The sequence below is a fragment of the Chlamydotis macqueenii genome, chromosome 3 (genome assembly GCF_036417535.1).
Source record: "Chlamydotis macqueenii isolate bChlMac1 chromosome 3, bChlMac1.mat, whole genome shotgun sequence".
NCBI classification, from domain to species: domain Eukaryota; kingdom Metazoa; phylum Chordata; class Aves; order Otidiformes; family Otididae; genus Chlamydotis; species Chlamydotis macqueenii.
The window spans coordinates 23,697,262-23,717,868 of record NC_141558.1 but is presented as its reverse complement, the minus strand read 5'-3'; the positions used below and the strand labels follow the sequence as shown (position 1 = coordinate 23,717,868).

Below are 20,607 nucleotides of genomic sequence, written 5' to 3'. Positions count from 1 at the left end.
TCTTCTCTCCTCTCTTCTCTCCTCTCTTCTCTCCTCTCTTCTCTCCTCTCTTCTCTCCTCTCTTCTCTCCTCTCTTCTCTCCTCTCTTCTCTCCTCTCTTCTCTCCTCTCTCTCTCCTCTCTTCTCTCCTCTCTTCTCTCCTCTCTTCTCTCCTCTCTTCTCTCCTCTCTTCTCTCCTCTCTTCTCTCCTCTCTTCTCTCCTCTCTTCTCTCCTCTCTTCTCTCCTCTCTTCTCTCCTCTCTTCTCTCCTCTCTTCTCTCCTCTCTTCTCTCCTCTCTTCTCTCCTCTCTTCTCTCCTCTCTCTCTCCTCTCTTCTCTCTCTCTTCTCTCCTCTCTTCTCTCCTCTTCTCTCTCTCTTCTCTCTCTTCTCCTCTCTTCTCTCCTCTCTTCTCTCCTCTCTTCTCTCCTCTCTTTTCATTTTACTCTTCTTAAATATGTTATCACAGAGGTATTATCACTATCACAAATTGGCTTGGCCCTGGCCAGGAGTGGGTCTGCCCTAGACCCATCCCAGTCCACTGGACAAAGGAGAAACTTCTAGCAACTTCTTGTAGAAGCTGCCACTGTAGGACTACCCCCCAGCCCCCAACTGAACCTGTCTTGTCTAATCTGTGACAAGAATAAAATAGATAGCCATACACTGACTACTAAGTGTAATTAGAGAGCAGAACTAAGACTTTAAGACTTTTAGTATTTTCCATGTGTTACCATGCACATGATGTCTTGGTTTACAGCAGGCTTCCTAGAGAGATGTTGATGTCCTATGCGTGTCAGTGTTTTAAGAGGCATTTGGATAATGGCCTTAATAACATGCTTTAACTTTTGGTCAGCTCTGAATTGGTCAGCCATTTGGACTAGGTGATCATTATAGGACCCTTCCAACTGAAGTAGTCTATTGGTGTAGAGTCACTTAAGCTGGGCTGTCAGCCATGTCTCCTTTTAGAGGAACACACCTATTTTCCTACTTTTTTTATAGAAGTTTGAAACTGTACTGCATTTTGCTGTGGATTACTTAAGTCTGAATTATATTTTAAGCAGTATGGGCATACCTCACTTTGTTGTTATGTCTGGCTTATTTTAGTTCTTAAGGCAGTTCTTCTTAAAATAGGAAAAAAAAAAGCATTAGAAAAATAGTGTCTCTTACAGTGAGTGGCACAGTTTATCTGCACGTCTTTAGCATTTCTTATCTCACTGTAACCATTAATATAGTATTAGTAAAACCGGTGAAAAACTGAGCAAAATGTCAATTTTAACATGGCATTGAGTGTTTCCTGCTGACAGTGGAATAACCTGACACAACTCTGGCCATGGATGTTTGTGGCTGCCATGGTTGTTTTACTTACCGGCTGTTCTCAGTAAAATGGCGGCTTTCAGTCTGAAAAGGAAGCACGTAGCAGTACTTCTGCTACATGAACTAATTTAAAAGCATATAGTAAACTGTCTCTACATTTGCTATAATGGCAGAGATAGCTTGCTCACAGGAAAATAACTTTAATAAGGCAATATTATAATGACAGCAGATGATTTGACATCTTTTGTTGAGAGGTGCTGAAAATGCTAGTTATGCAGAAAAATCAGTTTGGATTACAAATGTATTTATGCGAATTGACAGCTATGATTACCAACAGTTATAGGATATTCTTTAATCTGATTCTTAAAAACTGTCCTTTACCTTTTCACCGTTCTTATAGGGATGCTCCAGATGTGCACTCCAGGTGAGAGTTAGAGAATCTGAGCAAGGATCTTCTGAAACTTCCTCCCTTTTGAGGAACTGGGTGAAAAAAGTAGAGAAAGATAGCATTCCCACTAAAGTCTGAACAAGAGTTTCTTCCACACAGTGAATGAAAAATACTCCAGGAGTGATACTAAAATTTTCAGTCATGTCACATAGCCTTTTAGGAAGACAGGAAAAGTTTAGACACATGTAAAGCTAAAAGTTTAACTAGCAGGGGGCTGTAGCAGTGACCTGTGGGAGAAGGTTATGAGCTACCATTTTCCACTCACAAAAAGCTTCCTCTGAAGGTGGTATAAACAACTTCTCACGTGCCAAAACATCCACCAATCAGAGGAACATGTAGTGCCAGTTCTCAAACGTATTTGAGAAAGTGACAACTGCTTTGGGCCATGGATGCTTCTGGTGGCATGCTGTTGGAGATGCCGCTGAAGGGACTGTTGGAGGCACGTTTTTGGAAAGAAGCTCTCCATGCCAAAAGGGTAGCAATTCTAAAGGGACTGTGGCCTGTGGGTAACCCATGCTGGAATGAGAACACCTCAGAGGGGCTGGCAGCCTGTGAAGGACCTATTTTGTAGTAAGGGCACATCTCTGAGCAACTGCAGTCCATGGGTGACCCTTAGTGTCACCTTAGTGACTATGTAAAGTATTCAGCCATTTTAAAAACTTGAAAAATATATTTGCTTTTGTTATGCCGTATTGTGTAGTTATCATTCCAGGAGCATGTTAGTTTACCTCTGATCATTTCTTTCAATTTTGCATACATTTTGTAACTTTCTTAAGCTTTCAAGGCTAAAATCCTTCACAACCTACTGATTTAGAAGAATGTATGTATTTCTTTGTCTATATGAGCTTATCTGACAGATCAACCCACTTCATGTTAATAAAATAGGCATGTATTGTACTGTTATTGCTAGTACCAATTATTGCTAAATCTTCTTTGAAAAAGCTTTGCTTTACTTTCAATAATAGTTGCATAAACTTAACTTATTCTCAGTTGCAAAACAGCAAACTGGTAGAATATGATGTTAATGTAATCAGGAATGAGAACTTCCAATGTTCTGCTAAAATGTGTTGCATATTTCATGCTAGATTTAAGATAGGATTGATTTCAATTAGTTTTCTATATCTAACTTGTCAACAGATGTTAACTTCTAGAGCACTTACCAGTACTTAAAACTACTGCACTGAAATAATTATGATTCTGAATAGAGCAAATAACAGTATAAGAAATAAGAAAAGTGTAAAGCTATCAATATGAAAAGAAATATATACAGGCTCCACACACCTTGTTTTTTACTTAGTGGCCAGAGTAGCTGAACAAGTAGCGGGAGAGTGTGTGTATGGGGGTATGTGTACAGATGTGCACATGAATAGATGGAAATATTCCTCTTCACTGTTACAGGACAGCAAAGAAAATTAAATGTAAAGATGTAAAATAAAATTATGTAAATGTGATTTTGTTGACACTGGTCTTGAAATAGATTAGTAAGAAACATAACGTTTGAAAATTTGCCAGGAATAAAGTCTAAACCCCCTTTTATTTATTTATATATATTTTTTGTGTGTGCCATTCTGTGCCTTTGTTAATTAAGGACTAAGCAGTAGGCAATTTTTGTGGATTTACTTATTCATATCTAGATAGGGTGTTCCCCTGACACTAATTTTGAAGAAGCCAAACTGATCAAACAAAGTTTTTGAACATGCCACTCACACAAAAAATTGCTTATATTTAATGAGATTATTTGTAATGTACATTTGTTTTACAATAGTGTAAAACATAGATGATATTGCACACAAACTGTATTTTTTCTATAAATATTTTTTTAAATTGGCATTTACTAGCTAGTTGCAAAATGAAGTGTACAAAGAACAAATTCGATACACAAAAAATATGTACAATACCAAGACTCAGTAAGTATAAAAAAATGCCTTTTATAAAGAAGTGGTTAAAAATAACAAAGCCAAGTGGAGAATAAACCCATGGGCTTCTAATGAAATTTAATATTTTGCTCTTTAAATGTTGCTTACTGTTCTTGTATCACATCAGGTTTAAGAATTCTCAGAAGTTATTGGTAAAAATAATTGTGGTCAACTGTAGGCACTGAAATAGCCTTGAAGGTACATTGTTATCAGTTTGTATTCTCCAATATGGTAAATCAAATACATTGGTTTCATATCTGATTATCTACAGCACAATACATTTCTTGGGTTCTAATGAGAAACTGCTAAAGAGAAGCCAAAACTTCCATATTTAATAAGTAAAATGGGTGTAGGTACAGTATCCTGTCATTAAAGAGGGCAGCTGAAACACCCACTGATCTTGTCATGCCTAAGGATGTGCTTCTAAAGTCAATTGCTCTCCAAGCTGCCACGGCACTCATTCATGGTCACAGCCTCAAACTGCAATTCAGCTAACAGCTGTGGAAGTGTTAGGCTGTTCTCTGAGAACACAGGAGCAGAGGAAGTAAAAGGAACAAACACAATTAAGCTCTGTCCTACAATAAACTTTTTCAGTGGTCTATTTATTTTTTAGATGATGACTGTCATTTGGATTAATGGCATCTTTTTTTTTTTCTTTCTTTCTTTCTCTCTTTATGCAGCTGTTCCACGCACAAGTGATACGCAGTGTAGCTCAGTTCCAGAGCCTAGGTACGGAAGGAGAATTGGCTCAGAGTTTTCAGCAGGCTCTGTTGTTCGATTTGAATGTAGTCCTGGCTATCTACTACAAGGCTCAAAAGCTATCCGATGTCAGTCTGTACCTAATGCCTTAGCTCAGTGGAATGACACAGTACCAGCCTGTGTAGGTAAGCAATTACATTTAAGTCATCTGTTTTGTCACACATGTCTCTGAATCAGAATTCAAGAACCGCTTTAGAAAATAGCGTTTAACACATATATTCACTCTCCTTCAATTAATGTCAGTCATGCCCAATTTAAAAGAGCAGTTTTCTATATCAAGAAGTAATTGAGGACCGGCTGGCTGGTAGGCAGTATAGCGTTTCGTATAATGACTTAGATTATATGAACAAGTGTGATGCACATTTCTGTGAGCATTCATTATTTTCATGACTCCTCTACAGCTTGAAATACAGGACAGAATTTAATTCTCCAGAAGCGGCTTTACCTGTTTTATTACACAGTACTTGTTGTATATTTCTATCACACATAGAATGATGATTTCTTTTTTCAAGTAGAAGCATAATGTACATTAAATAAAGATAGCATTGTTAAGTATAGCTAATTTTCTTCAGCCTGTCAATAGGTCTGCAGTGGGTAATGTTTAGCCCTTCACTTTTTTTTTTTTAATGTTGAAAAATTTCTTTTCTCCCTCCTTGGATTTATATCCAAGAGCCATTGCTGTTCATAGGAACTTACTCTATAATTAGTCAGTGTTCTAAAAATAAATGTAGGTGTCCTATTTTCTGTACATTCTGGTTTTCTGTTTAGTTCTGTTTTCTTGAACCTTAAAGAAGAAATTGTGTAGACAGTAAAAATACTTAATATACCACAATACCAGCTAGATCCAATATTGGAACTGTCTTAGGCTGTGGGTAAGTTCCCAGGATTTCTGCCAGTCATGATTGTGTTTAATGATATGTTTTTACAGTTTGTTGCTGCTCTCAGGTAAGCCATGATTAGGCCGTGTTGCTGGGCTGTTCTAGGCTGCATACACTCAAAATGAAGTTAACTTATGAATTGTTTATTCGTGCAGGTTGTATCTTATGCTTGATATTATTCATATGTTTTAGATAATGTTGCTTTCTAAGTTCAGATCATTGCTTCACATCTATGTGTTTATGCTATAAAAGAGAATTATTATAATTAGCTTAATAAAGTTGTTACTAATTTTCTGTTCTCTGGTTCAGGTTTTGTAGTAATTAATGACAATAATTTCTTTCAGTGCCATGCAGTGGGAATTTTACTGAGCGGAGAGGTACTATTCTGTCACCAGGTTACCCTGAACCTTATGGTAACAGCTTAAATTGTGTGTGGAAAATCATAGTGACTGAGGGATCAGGTATTCAGGCAAGTCTATATTCTGTCAAGCATGGAATATTAAGTACTTTGTGTTTCAGGTTAAAAAGTAATTGCTTATTTATCTAGAAGTATGAAAAAAATAGTAATCAGATCATTTTTTTGAGTACTTGAAATAGTTGTGCTTTGTTTTTCTCAGTATTGTTCTTCGGTTAGCTTCATTCTATGCTAATTTTTTTTTTACGTGGGAGTTATGAATGAGAAATGGTTATCAAGCAGCTTTCTCTTCTGACTGTGTAGGATATTGAAAGCAATCTGGTATGCAAATGCCAATCCTTTCTATCTGCTAAGATATCACTGAGGCACTCTAGAGGTCTGCAACTGTCTTGATTATCTGCTCTTTTACTCTTTGAGTAATTATTTATAATCATACAATATATGTGCAAAATCCTTCTTACTTATCTACTGTCAGATTTCTGAAAAGTTGAGACAGCTTAAGAAGTGAATGTTAATGTTTTATTTACATTTTCTCACTCAAGTGTTTTTGTCTGGATCTGCTTATTTATATTTTCTTTGGGTCATGTTCTTTTTCTATTTTGTTTCTAGAACATTTAAAAATATATATGAATAATTGGTTTTAAAAGTTCTGGGGTGGTGTTTTACAGATCCAGGTCATCAGCTTTGCCACTGAACATAATTGGGACTCTCTTGAAATATACGATGGTGGAGATATGACAGCACCACGTCTTGGGAGCTTTTCAGGTGAGGATATGCCATGATTTAAACAAACAGTTCTATATATAGGTGTGTGGAAGAGCATGTCTTTGTTTGCTCACACATAGAGACAAGGACTGTGTTTGTATTGCATCATTTGTGATCTCATGAAACATTCTCATTTTGGGGAGGAGATTTCAGGTGTTGTAAACATGTTGATAGTCAAATTCAAACTGATTTTCAGAGAAAAAAAATATTACACTAAAATGTTTAGCTTTTATTAGTGGAATTTAGGTGATAATACTTTAAAAGAAGTTTCTTTCTTTTATCTTACCTACTCCTCCCATAAAGAAGATATAGTGATATAAATTAATACTGGCATTCAAGGAGCTTCCTTTAGTAGTTTTGACTTAGTTTATCCTTCTTAGCATCCTGTGTCTCAGGAAAAAAAGTGAAGCATTCAGTATGCATCCAAATTCACCAGACCTCAGAGAACAAAACAAATTACTACAATTGGGACATAACAAACCATGTAATCTTTTGTTTCACATGTACATCAGACAGATACAGTTTTACTCCTTTTTTTTATGACAGTTCTTATATAAAGAGCGTGTTCTATAAACCAAATGAAGAGAAAGAGGTATCTCATATAAGATTAAGTCAGGAATAATATCCCAGACTCATGAACTTCATCACAAACCTGATCCGATTCTGGTGTAGCTAAAGCATTTTGTGGAAATTTGCCTCTCAGGTGACTTAATGAACTTTTAAAGTATAGATATATTGGATTATGTAAGGAAATGAGTGATCAACTGAAAAAAATTGAGCCCATATTATTTATTTGGATATTGAATTAAATAATTTGAAGTTGCACCTCAAAATTTACATATTAAAATGTGTTGTGGTTTGTCCCTAGTAGGCAGCTCAGGCCCACCCAGCCACTTGCTCACTCCCACACAGTGGGATGGGAGAGAGAATTGGAGGGGTAAAAGTGAGACGACTCGTGGGCTGAGACATAAGAGGTAAAGGAAAAGCTGCATGTGCAAGCAAAGCAAACCAAGGAATTCATTCACTGCTTCCCATAGGCAGGGAGGTGTTCAGCTGTCTCCACAATAGCAGGGCTCCATCACACAATGGTTGCTTGGGAAGAGAAATGCCTTATCGGTCAACACGCCTCCCTTCCTTTTTTGTCCCCCAGCTTTTATTGCTGACCATGGCATCGTATGGTATGGGATATCCCTTTGGTCAGTTGGGGTCAGCTGTCCCAGCTGTGTCCCCTCCCAACTTCTTGCCCACTCCTAGCCTTCTCACTGGTGGGACTGTGTGAGAAACAGAGAAGGCTTTGACACTGTATAAGCACTGCTCAGAAATAACTAAAACATCCCTGTGTTATCAATGCTATTTTGGTCACAAATCCAAAACACGGCAGTATGTCATCTGCCATGAAGAAATTTAACTCTATCCCAGCCAGCCCCAGTACAAAAGGCTATAACATTTTGTATTAAATGCTAGTAACTCTGCTGTATATTAAATTGGCAATAAGGAAAAAAGAAATTATGAAACATAATCAGCTTCTGCCAAGTGAAATATGTGGCAAATATATTGGACTTGTTTGATAAAGAACTGATGAAATGACTCATTTAACAATATTCCATTTAATAGTACTCAAGACTCAAAACACTTATACTGAAAGTGTGTCATCTTGCTTTAGCTTAAAAGCCTTCTTAATTTCCAGGGAAACTGAAAAACACAGTTTTTTGTATTAGAAATATTTCATTGGAGATAGAGTAGCACAGCTTTATTGTGGATTTCTCTCTTTTGTATAATGAATGTCAGACTTAAAGTGAAGAATTATTTTATGTATTGAAAAGGCCTAATGAAGAATATTTAAATACGACAGGAAATCTGCTATTCTCAAAACTGAACCAGTAATATGACATTGCAACTGAATTCCAGGCATAATTTCATAAGTGATAAAATTCAGAAGGTATCATTTCTCTCTTACTAAATCTTGTACAGTACCATTATCTTCTTATTCTCTCTCTATGAGTTCATCTGTCTTCTAAATATGCGTTCAGGATGCACAGATGTACAACTAATTGCTAAGAACTTACTAAAATGTGCTGCTAAACTACATCACAGAGATGATTTGGAAAGGTGAATTCGCTGGACTTTTTCTTAAGGAAGACTTTACAAAGACAGATAACTTTACCATTTCCTTCTGTCAGGGCACAGCAGGCCAGCAGCTCACTGGGTTTGGGGTATCAGGAGCAGTGGGGGCTCTTTGGGGCATCAGAGCAAGCCCTGGCAGGTAGGGCCCATCCCACCACCTCAGCTAGAAGCAGTGCAGCTGGAGAGCACCGTGTCAGCCCCAGCCCTGGGCCTCAGGCATCTCTCTGGAGAACAGGCTGAGGATGGGCTAGGACATGGACTCATGGGGGAGCCCGACTCAGAGGGGCCCCATGGCCAGGCAGGCAGGACTGTGGGTAGCTGGAGACTGGCCCTGGTGCAGCATCACTGGGACAGGGGGTGATGGATCTCAGGGGCTGAAATGGGGTTCTGGGCCGCAGGCAGGGTAGAGGCTTTTCCAAGGGGCTGGGCAAGGGCAGTAAGAGCTGTCTGCTACAGCAATCTAGGACCTTACATATTGTGTTGTCCTTTTTGGATTAATCACATGGGTCATCTTTTACCAGTGAATGGCAGAAATATCAGGTAATTTTTTCTTCTTTTTATGCTATGATAATGTGAGAATGCTATTTTAGGGGAAAGTGGTAGAGGCTTCATAAGCAAAGCTGTAACAAAAATCCTGAGACCACGTGTTAACAGAAGATACTTTGTGCTGCTGTCTTCCTGGTGGCAGAATACGTGGATTTTTGTATAGTTATCTTGGAAATAAGCTGCTGTGGGTAGAACTGATGTGTTGCATGCCAAGAGCAGTTAAGTTGCATGTTAAGTTTACCAAGTGTCTACTCTTCCATGCTTGTCCTTAACAGCTGTAGTCTTATATTTTCCACTTCCTTAATCCGATATAGGCATCTTCCATCCAATAATATTTTTATTTTCTAAAGCCTACATCTAAAGACTAAAAAATTGTCAACTGAATTTAGAGCTACTCTGTTCTTATAGCTCAGTAATGGTAGTTCCTACATTAAGCCTATCCATTAAGCCACGAATGCAAAAAGACTTATAAAGCTTAGAATCATAGAATAGTTTGGGTTGGAAGGGACCTTTAAAGGTCACCTAGTCCAACCCCCCTGCAAGGAGCAGGGACATCCCCGACTAGATCAGGTTACTCAGAGCCCTGTCTAACCTGAACGTTTCCAGAACTGGGACATCTACCACCTCTCCAGGTGAAACATGTTCCAGTGTTACACCACCCTCATTGTAATTTTTTTTTCCTTATATCCAGTCTGAATCTACATCCTTCTATTTTAAAACCATTACCCCTTGTCCTATCACAACAGGCCCTGCTAAATTTGCCCCCCCCCCCCCCCCCATCTTTCTTATAAGCTCCCTTTAAGTATTGAAAGTCTGCAGTAAGGTCTCCCTAGAGCCTCCTCTTCAGGCTGAACACCCCCATCTCTCTCAGCCTTTCTTCATAGGAGAGGTGCTCCAGTCCTCTAATCATCTTTGTGGCCCTCCTCTGGACTCACTCCAAAAGGTCCATGTCCTTCTTATGTTGGGGACTCCAGAGCTTTATACATTACTCCAGGTGGGGTCTCTTGAGAGCAGAACAGAGGAAAATCACCTCCCTCAACCTGCTGGCCATGCTCCTTTCGATGCAGCCCAGGATGTTGTTGGCTTTCTGGGCTGCAAGCGCACATTGCCACTTCATGTTGAGCTTCTCGTCTACCAGCACCCTCAAGTTGTGCTCCTCAGGCTGTTGTCAATCTATTCTCTGCCCAGCCTATATTTGTGCTTAGGTTTCCATGTGCAGGACCTCACACTTGGCCTGGTTGAACTTCCTGAGGTTTGCATGGGCCCACCTCTTGAGCCTGTCAAGGTCCCTCTGGATGGCATCCCTTGCCTCCAGTATGTTGACCACACTACACAGCTTGGTGTCATCAGCAAACTTTCTGAGGGTGCACTCAGTCCCACTGTTCATGTTTCCAACAAAGATGTTGAACAGCACCAGTCCCAGTACTGATCCCTGAGGAATGCTACTCATCACTGGTCTCCAGCTGGACAACAAGCTGTTGACTGCAACTTTCTGAGCGTGACCATCCAGCCAATTCTTTATCCAGCCCGAGTTTCAAGCTCTAACCTAGGCTGCTCACAGTTACTATAGGAACACACAAAATAAAAATATTTCTTATGCAACCACCAATGAGGTTCATTAGCTACTTGATACTATCTTTGAGAGTAATCATAGAAAATTATATAATTTTTAGCCTCACTGTAGAATGTAGAATGTGAGTTACACAGTAGTCATGCAGTAGCAAAGAAAATGCTATGTCAGACTTAGCAATGCTAGTAGTAAAGAATGTGTCCAGGGTTAGTGATAAGCTTTGTGTGTAGTGCACACTGAAGTCAGTAGCACAGAATTTTATTATACTTATTTAAATTAGCTCGAGCTAGTATGTCTTTTTATATGCACCTGCTTCTTCATTTCCTGTCATACTCTCAGAATTAGCATAAGTGGTTGAAATATTATTCTGCAAAGAAAGTGTGGAGTGGACACATAAAAATTCTGAACTGCTCTATTCTGTAGCACAGATTTTTTTATACATGTGGAAAAATGTCAAATGGCAGTTGAGCTTGTTTTTATAATCAAATCCTTTTCGTACATGATTTTTTTTCTGTTTACACCTCTTTTTTTTCTATCCAAGTCTATAAAGTTTCATCTGAACACAATGGGATCTTGTTTGATTCTGCTTACATAGACTCTCAGTATCATGACTTGTAATCTAATTTTTCTTGCAGCTTCAGGAGAAAACAAGGCAGAACATAGCAGAATGTTTGAGATTTCCATGCACATAATGAGAAGAAAATGAGCCTGTCTGATTCAGTCCTGGTTATGTCATTTCAATATAAAACTCTAATGTATCAGCATGCTACAGTTTATTCCCTGACTTTTATTTTTCCAGGTACAACTGTGCCAGCATTGTTGAACAGCACCTCCAATCAACTTTACCTACATTTTCACTCTGACATTAGTGTGGCAGCAGCTGGTTTTCACCTGGAGTACAAAAGTAAGACTACTTGTTTTTTGGAACTTTCTCAGGAAAAAGCATGCATTTGGAAAGAGGAAGAGAGAATTTATATTGTTCTTTTGGGATTTTTTTTTGTTTTTTTTTTTCTTCCCTGACTACCAAAGTCTACTCAGCATGAACTTGACATAAGTGATATCTATTAAATTGAAATTTTAAATGAAGTGACATTTGAAATTGCTAAAACCTGGCTTTCACAAATTAACAGCATATAACAAATCAACATGGCAATTCAGATCAATATTTTAAAAATTTGAGGTTTCATTATGGTGTAGAGTTTTTCCCAGCTCATTTCAGCTTAATTCTGAAACATAGTTAACAAAAAAAAAAAGTAAGAGTTAGTTTCACTGCTTGGAAATAGATAAAACCAGAACAGATTAGCACATTTTTTTTTCCTTTTTATACATCCATATATTTATTTCTTGCTGTTCTTTTATTTTCTTCAAATTCTTTTTCCTCAAAAAGTTGCTATAATGGAAAAAAAAAACCCAAAACTGTTATAATCTCAAAGCTACAAGAAAACACTACAGGTATGCTGGTAAATCACTGGTAGCATGAACAGAATAACCTAAAAAGTTAAATGACGAATTCTGCTATATATCAACTTTTTATATGTTTTGTGGGCAGCTTGGTTCTAAAATACAGTGGTTTGGTGTTATAAACATCAGTGGATTACCTCACATAATATTTAATTAAAACATGCATGTTTCTATTATTACCTCTCTCAATAACTTTAAATACTGTAAAATAATAGTAAATTCAGTACATATGTTTGCATGGTATTACTTTTAATTGGAAATAGCTATGGCCAGGAATATTCTAGTCTTTAAAAAAATAATGTGATGATGCATTAACAGTCTCATGAATGCTTTGATGAAGGTCACAAAGTAAATCCTATTTAACTTTTTAATGTGAACATGCTCTATTTTCTTACAAAGGGCATTTAAGAATTTTCTTGAAAATTGAGTTCATTTTTGTATTACATGCATTCCAATATTAATGTCTAAAAGTGTTAATATTGTTCATCTTTTTAACAACTACACATAAGTAACCAAACACGTAAATGATCTTTAATAAGCTCTATTTAGGATTGAGATTAAAAATTTTGTAAAATATGAATATGTACAGAATTTTGAAAGAATGGATTTTGAGCTCGTAGCAAATAGTTTAAACTAAACATAATCCATAAGGTAGTGTTATGTTTTAATTTAGTCTCCTGTTTATTTCAAGCATTTATATGCAATCATGTTGTAGTATTTTTTTAATACAATCATTCTAATGGTGATGGAGAATGCAAATATGACTATTACTTCTTCAGGAATTTTTTTTTAGACTCTTCTATTTTGAAAAATTTCTCTCTTTTTTTTTTTTTTTTTTTTTCTTATTTTTTTTTTAATCTGGAGAGCCCTCCTCCTCAATTGGTCAGCCTATTTTCCTCCCCAGGCCTTTCCCCTTGACCTCCAATGAAAGTGTATTTTCATATGAGTACAGAGAAGTATGAATTTATTCTGGGAAGTTGCTGTACAGTGAACATTTTGAAGTTCAATTTTTATCTTTTACTGTATCATTTTTATTATCCTTGTGACTCCTGAAAAAAAAAAAAAATTGTTCTGTTAACAAGTAAAAAGTGTTTGGGAGCATGCAAGGTCACTTGAATTTATGCTTTTGTTTGTCTCTTAATTGCCGGTTTCACAACTGTACTCTGTTAAAGCCTCTGTTGACTTCAGTGGTGCCAATATTTCAAGGCCAGGGTGTTTTAGAAGTGTAACTCAGTTCAAGTCAAGGTAGCAACATTCAGAATTCAGAGCTTAGTTAACTATTCTGTTGGTAGTCTGTCAGGAAAGAATAATTTCCTTTCTTCTGTGGCTATGGTCTCTGCAGAGCTAGCAGGAGTACAGTACATCTGTGTGTGTCTCTGAATACAGAAACTGACCAAATCCCCACAGCAAGAATTTACTGTTTTATATTGAGCAGTCGTCTTTTTAGATCAAGAAAGAACCGAAGAAGGAAATACTTTTCTGTGTAACAAGATGCAAATACTGCTAGTGCTTGATTGTGAATTCTGAAGCCTCTGATCATTTGGTCACTTATTGTTTGAAGCAGCATTAGAAAAATAAATACCTTTGGTTCAGATGTCAATCTAAAATTTGGAATAAAAATGTTCTTTTGTTGAGAGGTTGTCTTACTAAAGACAACTCCTGCTACTGTAAACACAAAAATGTCTGGTGTCTGGGAAAAAAACCATTCAACATAAAATGCTATGTTAGAGTGTTAGATAGTTTTTATAAAAGCAAATGAAAAGGAGGGCTGCATTCATAGTCTTTAAATAAAATGCTTTGCAGCTGTAACATTCAGCTATAGTATAAGAGGCCTCACTTGAATTCTTTCATTTTCTGTCATAAATTTGAGTTTCTCAGTAGTCTTGATAGGGGTCCTCCATATCTACTTTTAAGGCTGTTCTACTTAATAGGGCAAACTAAGGAGCTGCAGCAGGATTTGTATCAGCATTCTAATTACCAGGAAAAAATGGTTGATCATTCAGGTTCAGCTGATATTTAAATATTTTGTAAAAAGTAGTAGAGCACTAAGATCAGGTGTATAAATAACACACTACTGTTGTAAGGACAGAGACCTGTCTTTCATGTGTACACTGAGAGGAGAGCTGTACTTGGATTTATGTAGCATGTAGGCAATTGGTCATGATACTTAACTGGGTACATAGTTTTCATTTCTTGTTCAAATATGTGTTTTAAAAGTTTATAGAATGGAATTCTAAAGGGAGTTTGGGAGTTTGTCGTCTTTGCTGAAATTGTCTTTGTACTCCATGATAAGGATATTACTCTGAGTAAAAGCAATGTGGGTTCAAATCACTGCAGGTAACAATGGCCTTTGCTTTTACTTTTTGTAAGTTGTCAGTAGCTGCTTTGCAGAAATCCACTTTATTGTCTTCTTTCACTTTGTCTGCATTTAGGATAGAGGAAGAGCAATGGCTTCTGGACTCTGCAGTAAGGAAGGCCACCTTCTCCATTTATCTGTTCTGCTGTTTATTGTAGCACTTCTCTTTTATTTTATGTAGTCACAACAAAAGAAAATTAAGTGACATACAGGAAAAAATAGTATCTCAAAGGTGAATGACTGATTTTGAGAAAGAGATTTATATAATGTTTCCTGATCAGAAAGCAAGCTGAGGGGATACAGTAGATTAGAGAGAGGAAGAGTGAACACAGAATTGTGGGGAAATATTGTCAATAAGTAAGAGTTAATATCAATATTGATTCATTTTTAAAAAACAACAGAATTATGCCAGTTTCTATGAGCTGAAAAGCTGTCCCTTAGTTGTGTAAAAGAAAAGAAAAAGTAAAAATAATAAATGGCAACAACATAATCATGCAAGCAAACCAGAATTAATATGTATTTATGTATTTAAAAAATCTCCAGCATGGCACTTTTCAGCAATGCAGAGGTTAAGTTATTTAATATTGTTTTACCTATGGATAGACAGAAAGTTCATAGAGAAGAAAGGCTCCAAAATATATATTTTAGCTAGTTCTCAGAGAACTAAAATTGGTGGGCACACTTTCAACTTCATTTTCTACTTGGTTATTTTGTGCTTCTTTGAAGTATTTTGCTGTAGAAATTTGATGGGTCTTCTGTGACCCTGATTAAAATTTAATATTTATTCTACTGGAAGTATTTGTTTTATAGCTATGCTTATTTTAGTATTTTAGTAATGCTTTTATGAATCCAAAAGTACTTCTATATAGTTCCTACTCTTTTGTGGAAGGGAAATGGCTTTGATCACGAAGCTATTTTCTTGAGCAATCAATTGCAATCAATTGCTGTCAGTCAAAACTGACAATAAAAATTCACAGTTATTCTAATTTTTCATCAGATTTCAGTGAAATCCACAGAGATCATGGCTTAATTTTATTTTCCAGAATAATAAACTAAAATATTAAACTTCATGGCTACCTACATCCCTCATAGTATACAGTCTTAGAGTTTTCTCCTGCTACAGGTGTATAGTTCCCAGTTAGCATTAGTTGAAATTGGATTCTGAACACTGGATCCTTTAATACGGGTTTAAATATAAGTAATTTGGAAAGAGAAAAAGCAATTCATCTTTGCAGTTGAGAAAGTTGTAATAATTTTCATAAGGTAAAAATTTTGCAAATAATTTTTTCACATTTCACAGTGTATTGCATCTTTTATTATTTCTTTTAATTTGGCAACCAGGTTTAGTGCTTAGTCCTAAAATATTTAAAACATTTCAAAAAGATTATTTAAGTAAATGAGCTTTTTAAAAATAAAAATTGAGGGTGAATAGAAAATATTACATGAACAGGAAGTGTAATGAAAGTTGCTATGTACTTTTTATTCCTTGATTAGCAAGAATGATAAATTATTAGAACTAAAACCACTAAAACTCTTCCTATGGAAACACTCAGTATGTCAGAGAGTGTTAGTCCTGGAACATTGAAGGAATGGCCTTTTATTTTAATATAATTTCTTCTCTAGTGAGAAGACTTTTAGGAATTACAATGAAGACGATTAGCTTTCCAACTGTAGATATTACCAGAAAAACACCAATTCACAATAAGTAGCTGCTGATCACATCAAGTCCAAATAACTTCAAATCTTGCATCAGCAGGCTACAACAGGGATAGAGGAGACAAAGTGGACCTAATAGTGTTTTATCTAGCATACATTTTGAATTAGAGTATTAGGTAAAACTGCTCTAAACTAACCATTCGAGAATCCTGCAGACGTCTGATGTCATTATATAAAAAGAGTCTTCATAATTACATTAGGAAATGAGAATCATGTAGGAAAATTCCCTTCATCCCAGAAGAAATTCCAAGGAGCAACAGAGTGTCCTTAAGTGACTACTAAATTATATATCCAGAATATAAATTATTTCTCTAGAATAGAAATTGTACATTGCCATTTATTTTAGAATAAATGGATGAGAGTTTCTACTGAAAAAATTATTTTCACCAGTGTAAATGTTATAAGCATGCCTGGTTTTAGATCAGTGTGTTAGGGAAAACAGCTCTATTTCGGTAAAATATATTTAGTTTGTTATCATTTGATTACATAGCTTATGTTGCACACTGTATACTGCTGTTTTAAAATAAGCTTATACAACTTCCTAAATACTTTATAAAAGCTTCAGCCACTGATGACAGCTTTTTTAAAAAATCCTAAATATTTCAAGATAACTTAAATAATTGAATAAGTATTGTTTTATTTCTTGAAATTTTGTATTCCTTTTAGCAATGTGTCTTTCTCTTGCCCTCTCCATTTGTGTGTCCTTTCTATGTATGTCTTTATTTTAATGAGAAGGATCTGGGCAGTCTGCCCCTGCAAACCTAAGTTCATATCTAATCTAGGCAGTGTATGTGTTCCCTTTGTAGCCTTCAAAAATCCACAAGTCTTCTGGTGAATAATATAATTTTGTCATTTACTTTAGTATGTGTTTGTGTGAGTCAGTACTCCCACCTGGAGTACTGTGTCCAGTTCTGGAGCCCCCAGCACAAGAAGGACATGGACCAGTTGGAGAAGGTCCAGAGAAGGGCCACGAAGATGATAAAAGGGCTGGAGCACCTCGCTTATGAGGACAGGCTGAGAGAGTTGGGGCTGTTCAGCCTGGAGAAGAGGAGGCTCCGGGGAGACCTGGTAGTGGTCTTCCAGTACCTGAAGGGGGCCTACAAGAAAGATGGGGAAAGGCTGTTTAGTAGGGCCTGTTGCGATAGGACGAGAGGTAATGGTTTTAAAATAGAGGGGGGTAGATTTAGATTAGAAATTAGGAAAAATTTTTTTACAATGCGAGTTATAGAACACTGGAACAGGTTGCCCAGAAAGGTGGTGGAGGCCCCATCCCTGGAAATGTTCAAGGCCAGGCTGGATGAGGCTCTGAGCAACCTGATCTAGTCAGGGATGTCCCTGCTCCTTGCAGGGGGGTTGGACTAGATGACCTTTGAAGGTCCCTTCCAACCCTAACCATTCTATGATTCTATGATTAAGACTGTAAATATGAGTTGGGAGGCCAAGTTGAGTGGTCATACTCATTGTATATAGTATGGTCAAATTGATGACTTAGATGAGTTTTTTCCTTTGTTTCTTTGGAGGTTTTATTTTTTGGGGTTTTTTTTTATTTTTTTTTTATTTTTAGAGTCAGATACACAAACTCACTCAAATTAAAAGAAATAATTGATCAGTGTCTTACAAAAAATTCATTCTGGTCATAACATAATTGTAAGTATTGTTGAGAGCACTGTGTGGCGTTGTTTCTTGTTCAGGAGGGTTCTGTGTGTTAAACTGGTTGCAGTAACCTATGGTGAGAAACAAAGCAGTAAAATATGCAACAGAACTGCAGAAAATACATGAATTAATAATTTAAACTCATCCTTGATATGCATGGCCCCTTCCCCCCCCAAACTGTGGTAAATAATAAAATTACTTTCACAACCGCCAGTAAGTCCAATCAAAATGTGCTTTGTTGCATTTCTAATGTGTACAACAGTAGGAAGAATAAATATTCCTGCTATTTGATTGAATTACTTTCAATCTTAATGAACAAAGGAAACAGCTATTCAAACAGTATGGTTTAGAAATGGACCTGTTTAATTCAATTGCATTTGTGAGCACTAATGTTTCAATCTTGGTCTTAGAATCTCATTTATTAATTCAGTAGTAGTTTCAATATTTTCTGGAAATAATGAGTGTTTGTTCATACAGCATGCTGCTTGAACCTCTCAGTTGAAGTCAGGTTTGTTTTAGTAAGAACTGAATATATGATGAATATAGACATGTAGGTTTAGGTCACAAATGTCTCTAAGTGTATGTATGAATATATCCAAATGCAGCGATCAGAATTAAAATATTTCAGTAAAAATCCTGTTTTATGCAATCAATATTTTATTTCATATAGCCTTATTACTTTTAATTAGGATATGTGGCACAATTTAGCATCATTCTTTTTGTAAGCTTTTGTTTTACTGCTATACCAATATGATGTAATATATGTGAGAACATAAGCTTACTTCTAATTACTGCCCCCTTTCTGAAGCTTTTCTGTTGCATATTTTCAAGTGCTAAAGGTTCTCAGGAGCTGAAATAATGGATTCATTGGTAAGGCGACTGGAGAACAATGGCTATCTTTTGTAATACTTCTCTATCATACGATCTCTAATAAATTCAAAGATAAAAATCAGACTAGCAGGGAGGAAAATATATTCTTCTAAGTAGCATATTGTTTTTTGAAGGTCTAGATTAAGATCTTTCATGCAGTTCGGTCTTTAATGTGGCTCTTCAATGCAGTGATCTTTTCTTTTTCATAAATATGCCATTTTTAATTTAGCAGATCCTGATCCTATCAGTATATTCATACAAGTTACTAGCTACTGACATAAATCTGACCCGTCTTGTGGTAATTCATTGAGGTAAATGCGTTTTCTAGGCTGGTGTCTGAAGCATGCAGTTTTGAAAGGGTCAGCTTGCGTTTTGATATACACCATCGTCAAAATGGAAAAAACAATTCACTGCAGCTTGATGATATAATAAAGAACAATATGTTTCAGTTGGCCACATAAAGGTAGGAGGGAGGAATCAGAAAAAAAAAGAAAAAGCCTGATGACTTTTGGTCAAGCTGTCAAGAAATTCTTGTGTTGTTCAGTTTGCAGCTTTCTGAAATGGACACTAATGGGCATTCACATTGTCAAATATGCCAGCAAGGATTTTCTTTCTGTCAGCAATGGCAGTGATGTTTGGACAGAATTTGAAGTAATTGTAGACATGTATATAATTATGGAAGTGAGGCATATTTGTCTTATGCCAAGGTGGAGCCAAGAAAGTATTTAGCAGGCAGTAAGTGGAAGAAAGTCAGGGGGAGGGTTATCATTCTTGACATTGATATGTTCTCTCTTGTACTGCATAGCAGAAGCTGAGCTCTGAAGAGTGTGCACTAGGTAATCCTTGTCCTTTTTTCATTGCTTGAACTTGACATTTAACATGTTTTTCCTTTATTACTGACTGTTCACACACCATCTAGTTTAATATATTTCAAAGTCTCTGAATATTTAAGTTCTCTAGTTTGTCCCCAGATAAGAGATTTTGTTTGCTTTCTCTCAAACATTCTTTAGATTTTTGGACCAGTACTGAGTAAACTATTCAGATAACTAAACCAGGCCAGTATTATGTAATTATTAGAATGATGAAGTTGAGATTTCAGAACAGTATTTGACTGTATGAAACTTTCTCTTTGCTTTTGGGGAGGTAACATTGTTTCTTAATGTCAGGTATATAAAATAAAGTAAATTATGAGCAGGTTTTGTGTAAAGTTTTCTGATATTCTGACAGAATATTCCATATTATAAGTTGTATCATCAGACGAAAGAAGTGGTATATACTGAGTATAAGCAGCTACCAGAAAGAAGTTTTTACCAAGTTATTCGAATCTGTTAAAGATAAAATACGTAGTGTAATACTGTATCTAACAGTTCCACAGAAAATGACTTTGAAGATTTTCTTTTGATCATAGTCTATTTAAATTCTGTATGCTATTTAACTAATGATAAAAAGAGCTATATTACAAGCACATTATCAGTATTGCTATGCAGTCACTGTTATAAAACTGTTCCTATGACTCAAAAAATAGTGCAAAAGTAACTATTCATATAGATTAAGACTGCAGGCCTGTAATTCATAACACACAGGAATGCTGAGTTCAACCAAAATACAAATTTCTTGAAGACAGGAAGGGAACTTCAAATTTATATTCACAGAATTCAGCAAGTACATTGCTATCTATAAGCAATTTAGTTAAAATATCTTTTAGGTTCTTACTTATTTAATAGTAGTGAGTTTGGAGCAGATCTTTTTTAAATTTCATTTTCTGTTCAAGAATGAGAATGATAAGGAAATGCAGAAATAAGGCTTGATTCACTTAAATGGTATTTGAACACTGGATTC

General features: G+C 36.2%; 1 protein-coding gene across 1 annotated transcript in view; it reads left to right on the top strand.

The window, feature by feature from the left end:
• The window catches only part of CSMD1 (CUB and Sushi multiple domains 1), a 1,203,024-nt gene that overhangs the window by 1,028,766 nt on the left and 153,651 nt on the right, over nt 1–20,607 (top strand). The window contains exons 34-37 of the mRNA XM_086744017.1: nt 4,336–4,539; nt 5,637–5,761; nt 6,376–6,472; nt 11,512–11,616. Coding sequence (XP_086600143.1) covers nt 4,336–4,539; nt 5,637–5,761; nt 6,376–6,472; nt 11,512–11,616 — 531 coding nt within the window. The remainder of the gene's footprint in view (nt 1–4,335; nt 4,540–5,636; nt 5,762–6,375; nt 6,473–11,511; nt 11,617–20,607) is intronic.